Source organism: Mytilus edulis, chromosome 4, assembly GCF_963676685.1.
Source record: "Mytilus edulis chromosome 4, xbMytEdul2.2, whole genome shotgun sequence".
NCBI classification, from domain to species: Eukaryota; Metazoa; Mollusca; class Bivalvia; order Mytilida; family Mytilidae; genus Mytilus; species Mytilus edulis.
The window spans coordinates 22475761-22497243 of NC_092347.1; the positions used below are offsets into that span (position 1 = coordinate 22475761).

Here is a 21483-nt window from a genome sequence, read left to right on the forward strand (position 1 = left end):
GAAAATATTTAAAATTTAGATTTCGAAAATGAAAGTAGCGGAATAATTTCACCGGAAGTGCATTTCTTCAACATGTTTTCAAGTTTTATTCCAAAACTTTCAAGGTGATCATATAATAATTTGCTGATTTTAGAATTCATAAATGAATCAACAGAGAAATTATGACATACTATATTCACATATTTCTCAGAGAGAACATTCTTGATCTGATATACCAAAGATTTATATAATAACAATGTCAGTAAAAAAAAACACAGGCACAAGTTTGTTAGGTAAAAAATAATTTTACAACTTTCCATCTCTGACAGATCAAATAAAGTTATCATAAGCAACTATCATTCACTGTATGACTTTCAACAATAAGCAAAATCTGTACTATACAGGAAGCTTTAAAAAAAAACCTGACATGACAAATCTTGTATATACAAAGACTTCAAGTAACAAATATTGAAATAATATCTGGTACCATAGACCTTATCTCGATTTCGAAATCTGCCCCCTTTGACCTATCGACAAGAAGTTTCTGTTTGTCATATGTCCTGACTCCATTATCTTTGACCTAGCTATAGCTCATTTTCATTGTTTGTAAATACTTCAAAAAAAAGTTCATATACATTTTTAAAGCAATTGCTTTTATGCCGTCGCGTATGGCCATCTTTGTGACCCAGAACAGAGACTCCGCCCAGATCAAGCCATAGTATTTTGTTAAACAGGCTCCTTGTCAGTCATTCTTTAACACCTATGTATGTTTTCTAATGCAATACATAGCTTGAAACTTTAAAAAAAAGTTAGTGGATTTAAGAAGTTTCAGAATATGTTCTTGTAGATGTATTTTTGTATTTAAAGGGTCAACCGTTTGACTATCAAATAACATAGAAGTCCGAGTGAAAAAAAGTACATTTTTATAAATGCGATTCCGTTTTCCGCCGTTCGTACGATGTTTCAACAAAAATATGGATTCATTTCAGTTGTTGATTTAGTATTGAAAATTTAACTGAATTATCTCCTAATAAATACGGTTTTTATGTTTAATTTGTGTTTCTTTAAGAGGTCAGGTGCTCTTGTTCATTCATAAAATTATCGTTCATTCATACATTTATCGTAAAATCAAAATCACTACACAGGTTAATGCGTAGTGTCAAATTATTACCTGTAATCTAAAAATAGACAAACTTTATTTGCGCAAATAATTTAGCGGAACGAAACCCTTGTTGAAAACACATAACAATAAGTTCGTTTTCTTTTTCTGTCAAAACTCCGTAATATTTATCGACCACCTTACTAATGAAATGGACCCGTCCAAACGTAGTAGATGCCAAGTCGGTCCAGATGAAGAGATATTTACAATTTGGAATTTTCTAGTTTATTAATACATAGATTGAAAAAAAGTACGTCTTTTTAAATATCATGATCAAAACTGGGTTTGCATAACAAATGTCAGATGAAACCATTATCCTCGTCTTTTCAGTGAACAAGTCTACTACGTTTGTTGACACTCGACGGTCCACCGTGTTAGCAATTTTATTTCACATGTTTTCGAAATATTGAAGATCATGTTTCGCAATGTTTCCTGAAAATTGATAAATATCAAAGCAACGTAGAGCTGTTTGTTCTTCTTCGTATAATAAAATTGAGAATGGAAATGGGGAATTTGTCAAAGAGACAACAACCCGACCATAGAAAAACATACAACAGCAGAATTAAGGTCACCAACAGGTCTTCAATGCAGCGAAAAATTCCCGCACCCGGAGGCGTCCTTCAGCTGGCCCCTATACAATATATATACTAGTTCAGTGATAACGATTTAATGTCATGTTTGTCTGTGATGACCCCCCTTTTCGGGATTGCATGAGAATTGTAGTTATCTCGTACCCACATGCACTTGTTTCTATCCATAGGAAGGTCGACTATCCATATAAAACTATTTATATGGATAATCGACCTTCCTATGGATAGAAACAAGTGCATGTGCTCGTACCGCATCAGAAGGACACATATCAACTGAGCAATAATGTTTGGAACTTAGTTTTAAAAATGATGACAAAGTAACATTATGAAAATATTTTTATTAAGCTGAAATATACATTTATTCTTTACATGTTTATGTCTTGTAAGATATTTTATTTCTTTCCCGTTTTTTAACATTTGCGTCTGGAAAGTTGAAATGTTTTAACTTAATCATTTGTGTTAATGGTTAAATATAAATTAATAATGAAAATTGTTAAAATTAAATCAATAAAGGAAATTATTGCCAAGGAAGTTACAAACACTACCAGGGGATAATCCATGATGATTTCTTTTTGAGTTATATGTTTCAGCACATGTATATTTGACCCCAACTTTAGCCTGGTAAACGTGTTGTCTCCTTGTGAAATATAAAACATATTAAAAATGACTTTCTGCTAAAGTCTTTTATTTATATAAAGTTAAAACCTTCTTACTTTTAACTAGACAACACTCATGTCAGGTTTAATTCTTGTATATATGTGGATGAAAAATAAAAGTCTCCAAACATTAACATGGCAGCAATTGCTTTTACAGCCTTTAAGGCTTTGATTTTATAATTTGTCTTTAATTTCCCTCTAATTATGGGTGCAACAGAAAAGTGTTAACCTGTTCCTGTTTGCCTAAAGTTCTCCCAGGTTCTCTAATAAAATGACGATTACTAAACATGTTTATTTAACAGTCAGGGGACTTATACTTAATGAGTGATTTTTAAACCACTTTAAGTAGCAAATTAGAAATTTTGTTATAAATTGTGATTTTGTAGTTATACTAAAATTTAAACACATAGGTTTAGATAATATCTTTTCATTAGTAAAATTGAAAAAAATGAACTTTTTGCTTCTTTTAAAGGGGCACTAGCTACAAGATATATAAAAAATCTAAAGTTTGATTTTTTTCTGTTCAATCAACAATGAAAGTGATATAGTGAAATAACAATTCGCTATTTGCAGCCAAAAAGGTTCAATTTTGTCAAATTACGCTAAGAAACATTAATATAATTAGTTATTCACTTGCAAGTGAATGAGTCGACCTCTTTAAATCCGTATCCATGGCTGCCACGGCTAAAAGTAGAACATAGGTGTAAAATGTCAAAAACCAAAGCATTAAGATCAAATCTGACTGTGGTTGAATTGTTTATCAGGTCAAAATCTATCTGCCCTGAAATATTCAGATGGATCGGACGACACGTTGCTAGGTTGCTGCCCCTTAATTGGTAATTTTAAGGAAATTTTGCAGTTTTTAGCTCACCTTTCCTAAAAGGAAATGTGAGCTTTTCTCATCACTTGGCGTCCGTTGTCGTCGGTAACAATTTTTCAAACATCTTCTCCTCTGAAACTACTGAATAGATTTGGATGAAACTTAGCATGAAATTTTCCCGATTTAAAAAAAAAATTCTACCATAATTGGGGACTTCATCCTCATATTAAATTTACACAAAGAATTAGCCAAAATGACTACCAGCACAATGGATAATAGGAAAACTATATTTAGTATGTAGTTACATTGCAAGGTCCTTGTGTTAAGTTTTTGTGGTGGTTTTTCTATACATCTGTTGTACAATGTTGTATGGAAATATTTTAGGATGTACATGTACATGTCAGTCTTTCAGGTTTTATTTGACCTTGACTTAATTTTTACAGTTCATAATCATTGTTAGTGTTAAGTTTTTTATGTTTTGGTCTGATTTTCCTGAATTATAAGCAATAGGTCAACTTTCAGGACTATATTTGATGTACATGTATGGTATGATTGCGATGTATATGTGACGAAAAAAATTTAGTTGGTTAGTTTGCCGTGATGCAATTTGAACTCAAGTGTGTATTCTTGTGTTTGTGCTGTGTTGTTGGGTGTCTAAGTTTCACTCGTACACGGACAACAAATGCCAAGTATACTCTTTAACAGGGTTACCCTAAATATCTCTGGTAGCGTGATTAAGGGAATCGTGGTCACATAAATAAATAAATGGATCCTGGTGTAGTCTGAACGAAGTCTTGCAAGTTAACATAAACACAAAGTCGATTCAAATTGTTGCATTATTCAAAATCCAAATAACATGTAGCAGTAATAAAAGTCTACAACATCTAGACTGCAGGCTCAACAATACGGTGACATAATCCTTAATCTCCTACGTACACTCCTCTTGTACACAAAATCGTATCTTGTATATCTTAGGGACGACATCAGAAGATCGATGTAGGATAAAAAACTTAAATCAAATAGTTTGGGGGTGGGGGGTCAACATTGCTGCAAGTTTTGTTAATCTAAAATCGATTTTATATATATCCCTATTGGTCAATCAATTTTTCCCAAATTAAGTTAAGAGGGGGGGGGGGGTGTGGGGGTCAGTGAAAAAACTATGTGAATTAAGTTTTTTATCCTTCATTGAACTTTTGATGTCGTCCCTTATATCTCTACAAATATTTCTCTCTTTTATACTACTCTAGTAACTTACAATATGGTTAAATGACTCTGAACAAAGAAATATTCTACAGGAGCTATATTACAGGACCCCAGAGCTAAGGTCAACCGAGGCACCTGTATAAACAAAGCAACTGGCACCAACTGATTAACATGATTGATTTGACATTTAACCAGTACAATCTGATTGAAGGCGATAAAAATAGAACGTAATGAATTACTTGATAATGAGAATAAGTAATCTGATTATACAATGATAATAAAACCCTCTGATAAATAAAATAAACAAAAAACATTACATATGGGACAATATCCCTAATGCGCCTTGAAATGAGGAACTCAAAAGTCATGTGTAAACAAAAAATCTCTGTGTAGTGATATTTGACACATTTCTATGATAAACAAATGACTGAGCTGAACCATTTGTGTTAATTTAGAAAGTAAGGGAACACAGAATAAATGTGTAAAAACTGTGGAGCCATTAAATGTGTTCAAAGTATTAAATTTTTAAAGAACTTATTGTGTCAAAAATGGGATTTTTTACCATGAGGAGCCACATCGCAAAAGGATACTCGGGGTTTGCTAATTTACGGAAAAATGAATCACACTTCGTACCCTGAAAATTTAACCACATATGTAAAAATGTCTCAGCTTCGAAACAAGCCATCATACATATACAAGTTTATGATATGGGCTGAGCAACAGAAGAAAACGTTATCATTACCGCCTATGTAGAAACAATTGCGCATATTGCCCCTTATATATATATGTTGGTCTTACAGTTATCAACTGACCTTGACCTCATTTTCATGGTTAACTGGTCAATGTTAAGTTTTCATGGTTATATTTGATTCTTAGAAACTTAATCAATATGTGATCTAATTTGAATGCATACAGATGAAGATCGATTGTGATGTGTACATGTATTTCCGGTGTTTGGTTTATATGACCTTGACCTCATATGTTAAGTTTGTGTGATACTTGTAGTAAATTTTTATCCTTATTTTAATAGAACTATCAACATAAAATCAATAGTCAGTAAAGCAGGCCAGACCTTTCAGCGTCTGCACTCTTTGTATTTTTAATGTTTTTGCACATAAATTAGGCTATTAATTTTAGTTATTTCTTTTTGTCATGCTTGAAGATATTGACTTGATATTAGTTAGATAGAAGTTTGACTGTTGAATAATGTTACCATTATCAATAGATGTTTAGATATTCCCTGTACAACTTTTGAAATTTGATTGATTTCTTATTGACATTGTACTATTTTTTCCTGTATATATTAATATACATTTTGTAATTTGTATTGCTTGTAAAAAATGCTTTTAACAGTATTTTTTTATTTTTACAGGTTTTTTAGGTGCACTTATCATTCTATAGCAACACAACAAATAGCGAGTGAAGGAACAAAACAAAATTTAAGAAATAGTTGGAACATATGTCAGTCTTCAAATTTACAAGTGCAAAATGGTTGTAGACTGTTACAGAATAACATAAATACCACCAATCATCAGAGTGTTCGCTTCAGAAAATATAAAGGTGGCGAAACTTTTAAAGCCAGCGCCTGGAAGAGGGCTCACAAACATGGATTAGAAAATGTGCTTGTTAACCAAGGATTAAAGGAGGCTGTTTGGAGAAAAATTCTAAAAGGCAGAAAAAGACTATTTATTGTTCCAAGAATTATGAATTATCCTCCTATGAGTAAAACTGACCAAATGCAACTACCAACTCTAAAGAAAGGACTTTATAAATTTTATCCATATCAACCACAAGTGAAAACATGGAAGAAAGTCTGATGTTCTTTATTATTATAATGAAAATAAAATTCTAGTTTATTGAAAGCTCTCATTTCTGTTTACCAATTTTTAAAAGAATTTATTATAAAATTATATTTCATCTGATCTTTTAGTCAGCAGAGGTAATATATACAAATAAAAAAATGTGGTACATGTATGACTGGCAAAGAGACAACTCCCCAACAGTGACCAGAGACCTTATGCTGTAAAAGTAAACAACTACAAATGTATAGGTTACAATATGCAGCCTTCATCAATGAGAAAAACTGATACAAAAGATATAAAAGGCCCTGAAATGAAAAAATCAATAGATCTTTTCATTATTCACTCTTCATTAGATTTTGTTAGATAAAAATTGTAATTTTTTTGAAACATTGACCCGCAGACTAATTTTACTTATATTCCCTTAAATATGACTGTACAACTTTTAAATATATCCCTGAACCATGATCACTTGTCTCATCTTGTTCATCATATTTTTTTTCTTTTTTGCAATGATTCTTTAACTGTATTTGGAACAGTACATGTACAAAATGTATGTACAATTATCTGAATATTTGGATTTTTCTGTAGAAAAAATCATAACAATGTAATTTTTTGTCATAATACTTCTGTTGTAATTTTTATTCCCTTGCTGCATCAGAAGGGGCATACGAGTTTACCTTCATCTGAACTTACATAAGCCCTTATATTGGTTTTGGTTCTCCAACTTTAGTTTGTCTCAACCAAATGTTATGAAACTTATATATACACAATGCTTATTCCATGTACCACCAAACTCTTGTCAAGTGGGTATCATCTGTGTCCCATGGATAATCAACACAGTCTCCATTTATTTGTCTTTTGTAATATAAGGTATCAAATATTGTGGGATGCATTTAGTGACAATTTAATTGACTAGAGGCCATGTTTTCTTTCTGCTCTCTGTGGAGCTAAGTATGATGAGAAAAAATATGAGGTTTTTATACGACTGCAAAAAAAAATTTGTGTCGTATAATGCTATGTCGTCGTCCTCAGACATATTTAGTTTCCAGACAATAACTTTAGTTTAAGTGAATGAATCTCTGAAAGTTTTTACCAGATGGTTCAATACCATTAAAGGAAGGTTGGGATTGATTTTGGGGGTTATGGTCCCAATAGTTTAGGAATTAGGCCCAAAATAAGCGTTTTTGTAGTTTTCAAACAATAACTTGTGTTTAAGTATATGAATCTCTCTGAAATTGTGCAAGTTTCCATACCATGAAGGGATGGTTAGTATTGACTTTGGTGGGTTATGGCTCAAAATGTTATGGAATTTAGGGGCAAAAAAAGGGGAAAACTAGGTATTTCTGGACAATTAAGACAATTTAAAAGCAGTGTAAGGGAGGTAATTCAGAAACATTTAACATACAATGTTAGGTATGTTCTGAATTACCTCCCTAATACACTAGTTGTAAATTATGTATAATAAAATGTCCAGTTTTGGACTAATTGCAAAAAAAAGGGGATGGTATAGTAGTTTTCAAATTTTTTTCCCCAAATTTCTCAAATTTCAAAATTGTGCAATAGATTTTTTTAGGTCTTTACATTTGTTTTGTATCAGAAACCCATATTATTCAATTTCAACCGGAGCACCTGGTTGTCATTTGTCCATTGTCCTTGATCTAATTTTTCGTAGTTCAGCGACTGCTTGAAAATATTTTGATTTTGTTTGTTCAGTGAAATATTCAATTATAATGAGTAATGTTAAAAATGATTGTGATACTGGCAGGGTTCATCTTAACCTTATTTCATGGATCAGTGACCAAGGTTAAGTTTTCCAAGTAAAGTGGGCTTCTCATAAACTTTAAACAAAAGGTCAACTATACTTGACGTGTTAAAAGTTTGTAAGGTGTACATGTCTGATTTGCAGGTTTCATTTCACCTTGACCTCTTTTTCATGGTTCATTGGTGTATACTTTAATCAATAGGTCATCCATATTTGGTGTTAAGAATGATTGTAAAGTGTATTATTCAACTGGCAGGTTTCATCTGACCTTGACACAGTGGACAATTAGTTTTTGTTTGAGTCAATCTGTTTCTCAAATACTGCAGGCAAAAGGTCGACTTTATTTGGTGTTGGGTAGGATTGTAAGGTTAACATATATATCTAGAATTCTTTTAAACTGAGTTTTACTGTGTGTAATGCTGTGTGCCTTTTTATTCCACATAGGCTAGACACTGAGGCTAGAGGTAGAGATTGATTGATTTTTGGTTGTTAAATGTCCAGTGGGCTATAGGTGTAGGGGAGGGTTGTGATCTCCCAATACATGTTTAACCCTGCCACATTGTTGAGCCTGTCCCAAGCCAAGAACCTCTGACTTTTAGTCTTTTTTTTATTTTGGTTCATTAACATGATTGGAGTTTAGTGTGATGTCCATTTTTGATTAACTAGTATATATTTTTCAAGGAGCCAGCTGAATAGCTATGGGTGCAGGATTTTCTCTCTCTGTTGAAGACCCATTGTCTGGTTGTTGTATCTGACACTTTCCCTGTATTCATTCTAAATTTTATTTTTAACTGATAGGTTCTTTCTGACATTGACCTCATTTTATTGTTCATTTGTCAATGTTGATGTATTTTTTCCAATTTTTTGGCAATTGTGTTGTTGTCTATAAACTTATGATTTTTCATCCTTGACATGTTCTGACTCTTTGGAACATGATGGTTTTGTACAGAAAAATTGATATTTCTATAAAATTTTAAAAACTTTGTTTTGATTTTGTACCATGTTTAAAATGATAAATAATATACAAGTATTTTAAATATATTTATTGAGACATGATACCAAATAGATTTTTACTAGACATAGTAACATAGGGTTTATTGAATAAAGTATTGTATTTCTCGACTGAATTTGCAACTTTTTCTTAATTGTGGTTATTTTATGTACAGATATTAATATCATGAAATAATAAAATAAAATTAGTCTACATGTAAACACTGGATAACCTTCCAATGTCAACAAACAGCTGGAGGGAAAGCAATTTTCAGTTCGAGTTCTTCTAAATCTAGAAATTACTGTTATTTGCCATCTAATTGCACTTTAGTTTCTCGTCTAGATCATACATAATTAGTTTTATTATTATACATCTAAATTTCATATTGTGAATGCTAAGGTTTTACATCGTTTGAATCCTTTAATACAATATTTTGTTATTTGACCATGATTTGAACCCTTTGGCTGACAATAACACTTATACTTACCATTTCATTTCTTGCATTCTAACTAAATTTATTAATAATTTAAAACTATTAGATACTGTAAATTAAGAAACTATTGTGATGTTTTGTATTTTTGTATTGCGAAAATGCAACAGGGTTATAATCGCAATAATTTAAACTCGTATTTTGAAATTTTTTAAATAAATCAAATAGGATTTTCCTCAATATCTCAAGAATCAAAATCACATTTTAGTTTAAAATGACAAAATCACAATAATAAATGCACACAATAATTTCTGAATTTACAGTAGTCCCTTTGGTGTCTGAATTACTGGTAAGTTAAAAATATAAACGATATTAAAATTTCAGAAATACAAATGCAGCTTTAATAGAATAAAACCCACAATATATCATGTTTTACATTTATTGTACATGTATTGCAATTCAATAATGTGTTCAAAAATTAAATTTGAAAATTTGTAAGCTAAATAATGTTGTGTATTATTAATGCTAAAATTGTAGCAGATTAACAACTGCACTGATTAAAATTTGCTTTATAATATTTCCATCTAGACTTATATTATACATGTATTCGTACATGCATACATTACATAAATCAATATTTCAATTGTGTTCACTGGTTGCACAGATTTGTAATTATCAAAGTACATAGTAAATACTAAATTGACTGAGCAATTGATGCATACAATTTTAAATAAAAAGAAAACAACTTTCAATACTTTTGGCAATAGTATACAAATTACAAAAGAAGGTCAATGATAAGGCAGTCAGTTAGTGTACACAAGAGTATTGTTAAAATGCAAACGAACATATTCGATTGAAAACAAAATATATTCATCAATCTTTACAAAAGATTTGCCTGAGCTCAATTACACTCATAAGAAAATTGTTTTAAACATGAATGGAGTTGTTTGTAGAAAAGACAAAATGACACTAAAATACATGCAGCTGGGTATACAAAGTTGACTCATAAGAAATGGGTTACAAAGATGGTTATTTGATGTCACAAAGTCTCTGTGTTTCTGTTTTCAGACACAATCATTTCAATACACATAACACAGTATACATGTAAACTCATAAAAATTGATTAATTTGGTCCCTTTTTAGACTATTATGGAAATATAACTAATAAAAAAAATCCTTTAAGGAAGAACGACTTTCATCAATAACATTAGAACACAAAAATTATTTTTAAGAAAATGGTTATTTGAACAATGTAATTTCTATCATTTTCCTTCTTGCATAAATATATTATCAATTATTTATGTCTCATTGGAAAAGAAACACCAAGTACATTTGTCTATATACATAAACTTTTCTTGCGCGCAAAGCTTTGGGTTAGTATTTCTATTAGTGGAGATCTAGTTTGGAGCCACATTTACCTTAATAATTGATAGGATATATATTTTTTTTTATTATAAGGATTTGAAAGAAATATTTAAAAATGTACAATAAAATGTGAAACTTAAGTAAAATAATAGGAAAATATTTTATTCTATGTGGCCTTACATCCCTTCTTGGCAAGAAACAAGAATAATTTGCTATAATAAGTTGAATGAATAAAATATAATATTGTAACTTCAACCTGTAAAAATAACAACAGTAAATAGTACAATTAGTCATCTTCTGCCTTTACATATTCTTTGGCACTGTATTTTTTGTTGTCAAATGGTTGGAGATGAATCTGAAATTAAAAATGATATGTGTTTTATAGATTTAACTGAAATAGTGCAGCGATAATGACAGTTATGATAGTGACCGTGATAATTCAAAAGTTGATTTACTGCCCCCACTTCTCCAAAAATAGTTGTTTGTTGGTATTTGAGAACAAAAATGATTTTTTTCTAAACAATTCAGCTGAAGATGTGATATTCTTGTCAATTAAGATAAAATTCATCCTAGCATCTTAGGTTATTAATATAAACCAGAATGTGTCCCCTGTACACAGATGCCCCATCCATACTATCATTTTCTATGTTCAGTGGACCGTGAAAATGGGGGAAAATCTCTAATTTGGCATTAAAATTAGAAAGACCATATCATAGTGAACATGTGTACTAAGTTTCAAGTTGATTCGACTTCAACTTCATCAAAAACTTCCTCGACCAAAAACTTAAACCTGAAGTGGGACAAACAGATGGACGGACGGACGGACGGACAAACAAACAAACTTACGGATGCACATACCAGAAAACATAATGCCCATAAATGGGGCATAATAAAAATAATTACGTCCTAATTAAAACTGTATTACAAATATCAGGAATAGTCCAGGGAAGCCTGAGAGTCTTAGACACTCTTTATGAAAGAAATTCATGTTTTCACACACAAACCTAAATTTTTGTCACCATTTTTAAAACCCCTCAATTGCTCACGAACATAATGTTAATTTAGTAAGCTAAGTAAACTTTGCTCTTATAGTAAACTTTGCCAACATATAACCAACATAGATTCAGATATATGCAAATTATGCACCTTGCTTAGGATTAAGTAGATATGACATTTTTTGTAGCCATTAGTTGAGTACATCATTTAATTTAAAAGACCTTATTCCAAATTATTTATCATTTCTTCTTAGAAATGTTTTCAGTTATTCACCACTACTTTGTAAAGTTTTGAACACAGACAATATTTTTGATAAATTATTAATACAACTTAAATTATAGTTTATATCACAAAATTATATTACAATAACCATAATTACTAAGTCAAAAGCTCACACCAACAAGAATATGTCCATAGTACATGGATGCCCCACTTGCACTATCATTTTCTATGTTTAGTGGACCATAATATGGATCAAAAATCTAATTTGGTATTAAAATCAGAAAGATTATATCACAGGAAACATGTGAACTAAGTTTCTTGTTGATTGGACTTCAACTTCATCAAAAACTTCTTGACAAAACCTTTAACCTGAAACTTGCACTTTCATTTTCTATGTTCAGTGGACCGTGAAATTGGGGTCAACAATTTAATTTTAATTAGAAAGATCATATCATAGTGAACATGTGTACTAAGTTTCAAGTTGATTGGACTACATCGAAAAAACAACCTTGACCAAAAACTTTAACCTGAATGGGACAGACGGACAGACAAACGAACAGACTAGAAAACATGATGCCCTCTACTTTGTAGGTGGAGCATAAAAAAACAATATTTGAAAAATAGATCAACAGTTAAACAAATCAGAAGATAATAAAAATTGATTGAAATATATATATATATTAGTTTTTATTAAGAAGAGTTACTTCCCCTTATTCTTACTTGTTTACATATTGTATACACAAATGTTTCTTTAATTATTATTTTGGTTTTCTATGTCATACTAGATTCAACAAACAGCAATACAATTAACTAAGCCAGAACTGACAAGATTTTAGGTAGTACTAGAATACTTTTGTGGAACTTAAAATATAATATGACCTGGACTTTGGTTTGGTGTAAAACATTTCAAAAAACAAATTTGGCCGTTTATCCAGCAGCAAATACCAATTTTAAAGTCTTTTAGATATTTGAACTCCATTAGCAATAACTTTTGCTAATAATTTTAACTTTAATAGGACAACAAACATGGCAAAATCCATATTGCATGCTGTATCAACACTAGAAACCAATATCAGTCCTGACAGACGGAGGTTATGCTGCTGCTATAAATATATGTGTAAATAAACATTGTTTTCATACCTTAATAAAAATATCCACTTCATCACATCTACTGAGATATGGAAAGTTACCTCCTGATTTTAAATGTGCACGTTTAGCTTCAGGATAACATTTATATAGTTCTTCTCTCACGGAATGTGATAAAGCACAATCATCAAAAACCTAAAATAAAACAATGATTATTATCTGGTTACTGTTGATTCATTAATATTCATTGGATACCAATTTTTTTTCATGGATTTCGGGGAACAGGGGAACCATGTATTTAATTGCTCAACCAATTACAAATTTTCTTAAGGAATGTTTGTAGACTTGGCCAAAACCATGAAATTTAATATCCCCGAAAAATGTAAGTTTTCCTTAATTCATGAAAATTGGTACCCACAAAAATAAATTAATCCACAGTATCAACATATACAAAATGCTCAAAATGGGACTAAAATTCATTCATTTTTGCCAAATCATTTTTATCTTTCAATTCCAAATGTAACAGTTGTCCATTTGCCATTTGATTATGCTAACTTTATTACACACTTTTTTAACAAATTACTTTCTGCTAGTTCTCCATTGTAAATAAAAATTAATGTCTGTCATAAGGGAGACAACTAAAAAAGGAATCTCTTTTCATCTCTTCTTCATGTAGCTCATAAACCTTTTTATACATTATTAAATTTCTGTATTGCTAGTTGTTCGGTAATTATCTTAAATGTGAACTATTTGCTATAAATTTTTACAATGAAGATGAATTGATTATGATTTAAAAAATAAAAAAATAAATTTATACTCACATCCATTATAGTAATAGGTATCTGTTGAATTTTCTGTGGTTCTACATAACAATTCATACAATTTAAGGTAAGTCTTGATGCTAGCTCAGCTTGAGTCAATCCATCTAACTGAAATTATACAAGTATTGTCTATCAAGTAAATAAACTCCACCATACAAAATCAACTTTAATTTATTTTTAGTTCTATTGCTTGCAATGATCAGAGTTTTGAGACCAAGATTCTTGAACAAATAGCACTAAATGGTTACAGTAACTGATACCCTACACCATTATATCAACCAATGTACATGTAGTAAGTAGAACTCTTACTCAAAGCTAGACAGTTGGATTACAACAAGTTTGAGGAAATAAAATAATTGAAAGGGGAAAGCTTAATGCAGACACCTTTTGCACCTGTCCAAGTCATTGCCTGTGGCCTTTGTAAGTCTTGTATGATTCTTAATTTTAGTTCATTTATACATTTCGGAGTTTAGTATGACGTCCATTATCAGTGAACTAGTACACAAATTTGTGCTTAGGGGCCAGCTGAAGCCTCTTGATACAGGATTTTCTTGCTGTGTTGAAGACCCATTGATGGCCTGCTGTTGTGTTTGACTCTATGGTCGGGTTGTTGGCTCTTTGACACATTCCCTATTTCCATTCTCAATTTTACTCTTGCATACAAATTATCTATGAAATTATTTATACATAAAATGTATCCTTCAATTAAGTTTAAACATACTTACCTTTTCCACTAAAAAATCTATTGAATCACAGATACTTGGATCTACTAATCCCTTATCAAAGTTTCCCATTACCATTTTCTTCAGTACTAATGATGGCATCATCCAAAACCTTTGATTACAAATATATAGTGTGTGACAGCATTTAATATATAAAATGATATTTATCGCTATTTTGTGCATTTTTCCTTTGATATTTTTTTGTGATAATTTTCATATCATGCTTCTCGCTTGAGATGGGAAAATTATCGCTAGAAACTAAGGAGGCCACGTGGCGTTGCTAACGAAATTGACATGAAATTGACAACGTCGTCATAGGTAAAATAGCGATAAACAGATTATCATTGGTCATCTCAACTCGATTGCTTTTCTCACTTTCGCTGTACCAGCTCAAGCGAGAAAATCAATCTTGTTGAGATGATCAACGATAATCTATAATTATACAAATATTTTGCATCTACCTCTTTTTATCAATTAGATTTATAGGTTTCATAATGAGTGAGAATGGGATATCGCTTGATATCAACTTGAGTTATTTTATTTCATAATGATAATAAGCTAGCCTTCGGCACTGAATCTTTATGCACATCATGTTCAATCAACTTTTCAATTTCTTCTGGTGGTCTGTGACATGTTTGAAAGAATGCTTAGTGTGAGACTTACAACAAAATCAAAATATGGAATATTATGAGTTTTGAGACTTGTAGGTAATGAAAAAGACTAAAAAAAAACTACCTTGTATAGATTATAACCATGAATTGAAGAAATAAAGTTTATTTGTTAACTCTTATTGGTGTTTTGTAGATGAATACATAATTATTGTGAGTTTCAGAAAGAAGAACAACTGAATCTTTTATCTTTATAAGAATAAAATGTAGAATGTAAATGTATACTTACGTTTGAGCAGAATTAGTTTGGTTAAATATAGTTGTGTCGTAAAATGAATTGCATAAAATAAGTGATGCTACTCTAGGTGATCTGTATGTATATTCAGCAAACTTCTGTGCTAAAAATCCCCCTAATGATGCTCCAAATAAATGTACCTACAAAAAAAGAAAAAACATATTTCCAATTAATTTAATGCATGCACTCCAAACAATTTCTTCAACTTTAAATTTTCCTGAGTTTTTGATTAAATGAAGTACAATTGAGGGTGAAAGGGGGGGGAGGCTTTAAGTTAATGCAGAGACTTTTGACCAGTCCCAATCCTAATTTTGCCTTGTTGGTGGGCCCCTTTTTTTCAATATTCCAGGTTGACATATTATAGGTTGCAATTCTGTAAGTATAGACAATGCAATTTTTCCCATAGGAACTCCCTTTGTGGCTAAAGCTGTGCCACTTTTACTATAAACTTTCGTGAAAAATATCCCAGATCGGAAGTTGATTTGATATGCACTACTTTTTTACATGTAACATTGTCCTGATGACAATATAGGTATAGTATAGGTGAAACATGTTGACCATAAAAACTATTACTATGCAGTACAAATATCTGAGTGTTGTTATCTTTTGTGACATACATAATTTCAAATCAAATTGTCAACTTGATAATGCAAATTTAAAATGTACATATTCATCATATATTCCAACTCTTGTTAATAAATTACTTTCTGAATGTGAATCGACTCTTACATAACTAAAGAATGCAACTCATTATTTTTGTAGGGTGTCATGATGGCTGCTGAAATGAAGCTAAATATGAAATTAATCATAATATTAATGATTATAAATATTGTTTATTCACTTCTCAAGGTCCCTCTGAATTGCAGCAACCCAGTACTAACTTGACAGAGAGTACCTGATATGTAATGTAATTTTTCGAAGAGTAAATTCAGGATTCATGACAAAATTGCTTTATCTAGCTGAAGGTCACGTAGGTTGTTTATACTTATGACAGATCTTAGAAAGTCTTTATAAAACTAAGTTATAACATTTCTAGACTTTATTATTAACCTTCAGAATTTGACATACCGTATAGTCAACTGTCTATTGTTGAAGACAGTTTGTTGACCTCTAGATTGGATTTCTTTTATTTTTTGTGCGTCATAGAGCTACACTCTCATTGAAGCATATCCTTAATCTCCTTTCATTTATATATATGTGAATAGTCTATTTCATTAAATACATACTTTATCTAACTGTAAGTGGTCTATTAGTCTTCTAAATCCTTCACAAAATTCAACAATTTTCCAATATGTTGGATATTCAACCTGTAAAAAAAAAGTTACAACTGACCAACATCTACACAGTGTCATCTATAGACCAATGAATACTTGTTTTGTACTTGCTTGTACATGTATATACATGCATATACATATTTCAAAAAGAGTTCTTAAACTGTGCATGACTTACTGACCTTCTAAAATACAGACTATAAATATGTGACATTTATAAGATTAATGTAAGCAAAGAGTTAGGGTAAAGGTTAATTGGGATTTGCAATTAAAGCATATATACAATGTTTTCAGTAAATATACTGGTACTAGCTATATAGCCATTGAAGTATTTTTTGGGCTTTTATTAGTACACAATAAAATGAACTAACATAAATATTGTGTCATTTGACATGTTTGATAATGTAAGTCCTAAAAAAAGCATAATTTTCTCCCTGTGTTCCCAAGAATCTCTAGCCCATAGTAACATTATTTTTTTTAAATACCAGAAAAAATTACTTACAGAAATAACTCTATACCCTACAGTAGTGAGAGACAATAATTGTCTGAAGCCACATCAAATATACTTACAGAAATAACTCTATACCCTACAGCAGTGAGAGCCAATATCTGTCTGAAGAACACATCAGCTGTACCACTGGCTGGAGGAAAACAAATTAACGGACATTTAACTGACCGGGGACCAGCGTCATACACCTTCCATTCCTTTGACTCATCTTCATCTACAACAAACTGTAAAACAACACTTGTAATGATAATCTAGTTTTTGTTTATAGACTACAAATCTATGATCCATGAAAATAAGGTCACGGTCAAATGAATCCTGTCAGACAGATATATGTACAAAAATTTAATGTACACCTTACATTAGTTTTATACAACACTATATTAACCTTTAGCTTTGAAAGACGGACCAAAACTAAAAACTTAACATTAACCAATAAAACATGAAAATGAGGTCAAGGTCAGATAAATCCTGTCAGACCAACATGTACATGTACATCTAACAATTATTCCAGTTGACACATTGCTTAAAGTACTTGAAATAAAAAGCAAACCAAAATGCTAAAACTTAACATTGTCGAAAAATGAACCATTAAAAAGAGGTCAATGTCAGTTGAAACCTGCCAGATTGACATGATCAACTAACAATCATTCCATACACTAAATATGGTTGACAAATTGCTTATATCGCTTGAGAAACAGTCCAAACAACAAAAAAATAACATTGAGTCAATGAACCATGACATTTATCCTATTATTCACAGTAATTAAGAATTTCACGTGACAAACAATTTTTTTTTTAAATTCCAAGCAGTCACTGAACCATGAAAATGATGTCATCAGATTAAGGATGATGGACATATGACAGATGGAAATTTTGTGACATGATTATTGAGGTATCAGCATTCAAGATATGAAGCATCCAGGTTATTATCTTTTGTAATATTATGTTTAATACAAAAAGTTTACACAGCCGCTTAGCTAGTAATCCCTATGTCTCAAGTACTACCACCTTTGTCAAAGGGAGACGAAAATCAAAGGGAAAAGACCATCAATTGTGGAACTGTAACTTCTCATCCTTAGGGAGCACATGAATTCAATCCCAATTAAAAAATTTGGGTTAATCTTGCTCAATATTAAGGTTTCTGTGTGCTTTATGTAGACCCAGGGATCTCCATGGATGAAAATTGAACCATGGAGGAACTTTCACCATTACAAACCTTGTCTACGCTGTACAGTGTAGCGCGATCAGAAGTATTTTATCCCTCCATACAAGGAATGGTGAAAATGCTAATTCATTGCTGACCACTTTGCCTCTTTTTTTAAGGGGGAGGAGGATGTCTTTGGCCACGATGTTATCTGACCTTCATTTCCTTGCTTGTATCAAGCGTTTTGATAGCAGACTTGGTGTATTCTCATTTTTCTTATTTTGATGGGACATTTTATATTAAATTTAACCTTCATCTATTACAAACCATTTTCATAATATTTTCTCTTTTGATACCTTTAGCTTTCAAGTTAATTCAACAGTCAATTTAACCATCTGTTTTAAAGCCCTGACTTTATGTTCCTCTAGCAAATGTGTAGGAACACAAATGAGGAGAAACTTTTATGCTTATTTAATTGAGCTTATTCTGACTCACCTTTCTCTGTGACACAGAACTACGGAAACTTTGATACTCATTTGACTGAGCAATAGTCATTTCACCAGACATTTTAGTGTTGGTGCATTATCCAAATCTCTGCTTAACATGTACAATTATATCTAGAGTAAACTGTAACAAAAAACTTCTACACAATCTACAAAAAAAAAAGAAAACTTTTAAAATGTTTAGAATACAAATTTTTGCTATCACTTACCTGTAATCGTCATCATTTTATTTGTTGCATAAAAATTATATATAAAATTGAGAATGGAAATGGGGAATGTGTCAAAGAGACAACAACCCGACCAAATAAAAAACAACAGCAGAGGGTCACCAACAGGTCTTTAATGTAGCGAGAAATTCCCGCACCCGGAGGCGTCCTTCAGCTGGCCCCTAAACAAATATATACTAGTCCAGTGATAATGAACGCCATACTAATTTCCAAATTGTACACAAGAAACTAAAATTTTTTATATATATAAGCATGACAAGAATTGAATGATCATTTTGTAAATTTAAAGGTTGTAAAAGCATTGATCAGGCATACATTTTGAGAATAAAGTGCTTAAATACTACTTCAGTCAAAATTTATTTGAATAAATGGGGAATGTGTCCATGGGACGCAAATGATAAACCCGTTTGCATATCATATGAAGTTATAAAGGGACATACATTTTTGTAACTGAAGAACATTCAAAGTGACACTACCCAAATTTGTACTTGATCAAAGTTTTGTGGTAATAAGTATTGTGAATAATTTTCATAACATTTGGTTGAGACCATCTTCGCTAGCCAAGGGTTACGATCCACTCCCGTTCTCTTAACCCTTGGCGGATTGAGATAAAATTTCGAAGACACAAGGTCAGGATTTTTATTGGTTGCAGTCGAAACTCGCTGCATCCAATCAAAAAGCGCCAATAACATGATCACGTGTAAATGAAGGAAGTGTTTGTAAACAATTGCCATGTGTTTATTGTGCAACAAGTCTTTACATCCCTAAACATATGATACAACCACATTCAGTGACCACCCGTACAGAAATTGCTAACAAAAGCACATAAGTTTCACATGTGAAGCACATGAGATGCAAGTAAGAATTGTATGCAAATCAGGTTGCTCATATGTGCAGTTTGGTAGTTCATATGTGCCCACAAAAATCTAACATAATGCTCACATGTGCAATTCAAACCTCAGGTGAGCTTTTATCATCCATGTTAGTTTTATGTTAGTTTTGTACTTTGAAAAGTTTTTCCATTCTTCTAACCATTCAAAACTAACCTACATCATTGCTCATATGAGCTTTTTCAAAATGACATGCCCAGTCATGTACTTCCTGTAAATTCAAATTCATGAAAAGCATGCAATAAATGGAGGTAGATGGATATGGAAAATGTTAAGTCCTATATTGTGCTATTTGAAGAAAGGCATTGTTGAAATCTGATAAAACCAGTGTGGCTGTTATTTGTAAGTTATCATTTCTATTTCATTATTTTCATTTTTGTGTCAGATTTTGAAATATATTACAATTTTAAGTCCTTTATGGGAATATATATACAGGTTGCTTCAAAATAAGTACTACATGTATAAAGATTTTTCCTTTTTAAACTTTTTGAATTACAGTACTTATTAATCAAAGACATTCATTGTGTACTAAACTTGCAAGTCCCTCTATTAGTTTTATAATGTAATGTTATGTTTTTAGTCATGATCATGATTATTGTTTAAATAAAAAAATAAAAAAAAAATGATATGAAAATCATAATTAACTGACAATAATTAAAGAATAACTCTTTTAACATGATGTATCAGTTATTTTATTTTCAACTGAATTATTTAAGATTTTCATTTAAATTTGAAAAATATTCCTTTTTTAAAGCAGCCATTTTGTTTTGGTCAACTATAATATTCACGTAAGCAACATGTGAGCAACTGCTCATATGAGCAATCTAATAAAATGCACATGTGAAACAAAAGCTCATATGAGCAGTTGCACGTGAGGTTTTTAACATGCAAATTAGGTTAGTTTCATATGTGCAATTTTTTTGCTCACAAAATGCTCACCTAATTTGCATGTTAAAAAACTCGTGTGCAATCATGTTAGTTTCTAACGTGAGCATCTTATGTGCAACTTATGTGCAACATGTTAGCACTTTTTGGTAAGGGCATTTTAATATATTGTTAAAATCGAGTAATAGATTAAGTTCTTTGTATATTGTCATTTCATTATTTTTATCGAAGAATTCATTACATTATGTTGTTGACATGTATTCATATATTTGTAATTACCAATTTTGTCAATCAATTATAACTGATATTATGCCCTTTAAGGGAAATAATTAACCATAAATATCATATTTTAGCAAACAATATTAATGTTTAAAATTCTTTTCGTTGTTTAACACTTTATTTTTTATGTTAACCTTTATTAGTTCTTGGTTTCTTCTTCCATGCACCCTTTTAATTTAAGAAGTTAATCAGTCATCTTGCAATATCTCTACTTTCATGTTTGTAAAACTTTAACCCGGAAGTTAGTTATCATTTGACCGGAAGTCTAA

At 31.1% G+C, this 21483-nt stretch overlaps 1 protein-coding gene and 1 long non-coding RNA gene across 2 annotated transcripts in view; one reads left to right on the forward strand and one right to left on the reverse strand.

Moving 5' to 3' along the window:
- The window catches only part of LOC139521296 (uncharacterized), a 29768-nt gene extending 8294 nt beyond the window's left edge, over window positions 1-21474 (reverse strand). Inside the window, exons 1-9 of the mRNA XM_071314771.1 lie at window positions 21349-21474; window positions 18926-19082; window positions 17349-17510; window positions 16734-16814; window positions 15502-15647; window positions 14608-14716; window positions 13883-13990; window positions 13116-13256; window positions 11059-11112 (exon numbers count right to left, since the gene is read on the reverse strand). Of these exons, the coding sequence (XP_071170872.1) occupies window positions 11059-11112; window positions 13116-13256; window positions 13883-13990; window positions 14608-14716; window positions 15502-15647; window positions 16734-16814; window positions 17349-17510; window positions 18926-18997 (873 nt within the window). The 5' untranslated portion in view covers window positions 18998-19082; window positions 21349-21474. The remainder of the gene's footprint in view (window positions 1-11058; window positions 11113-13115; window positions 13257-13882; window positions 13991-14607; window positions 14717-15501; window positions 15648-16733; window positions 16815-17348; window positions 17511-18925; window positions 19083-21348) is intronic.
- On the forward strand, window positions 54-6269 carry LOC139519226 (uncharacterized). The gene is made up of 2 exons (XR_011663537.1): window positions 54-104; window positions 5780-6269. It is a non-coding gene; the product is annotated as an uncharacterized lncRNA (long non-coding RNA).
- Window positions 21475-21483: the final 9 nt, after the last annotated feature.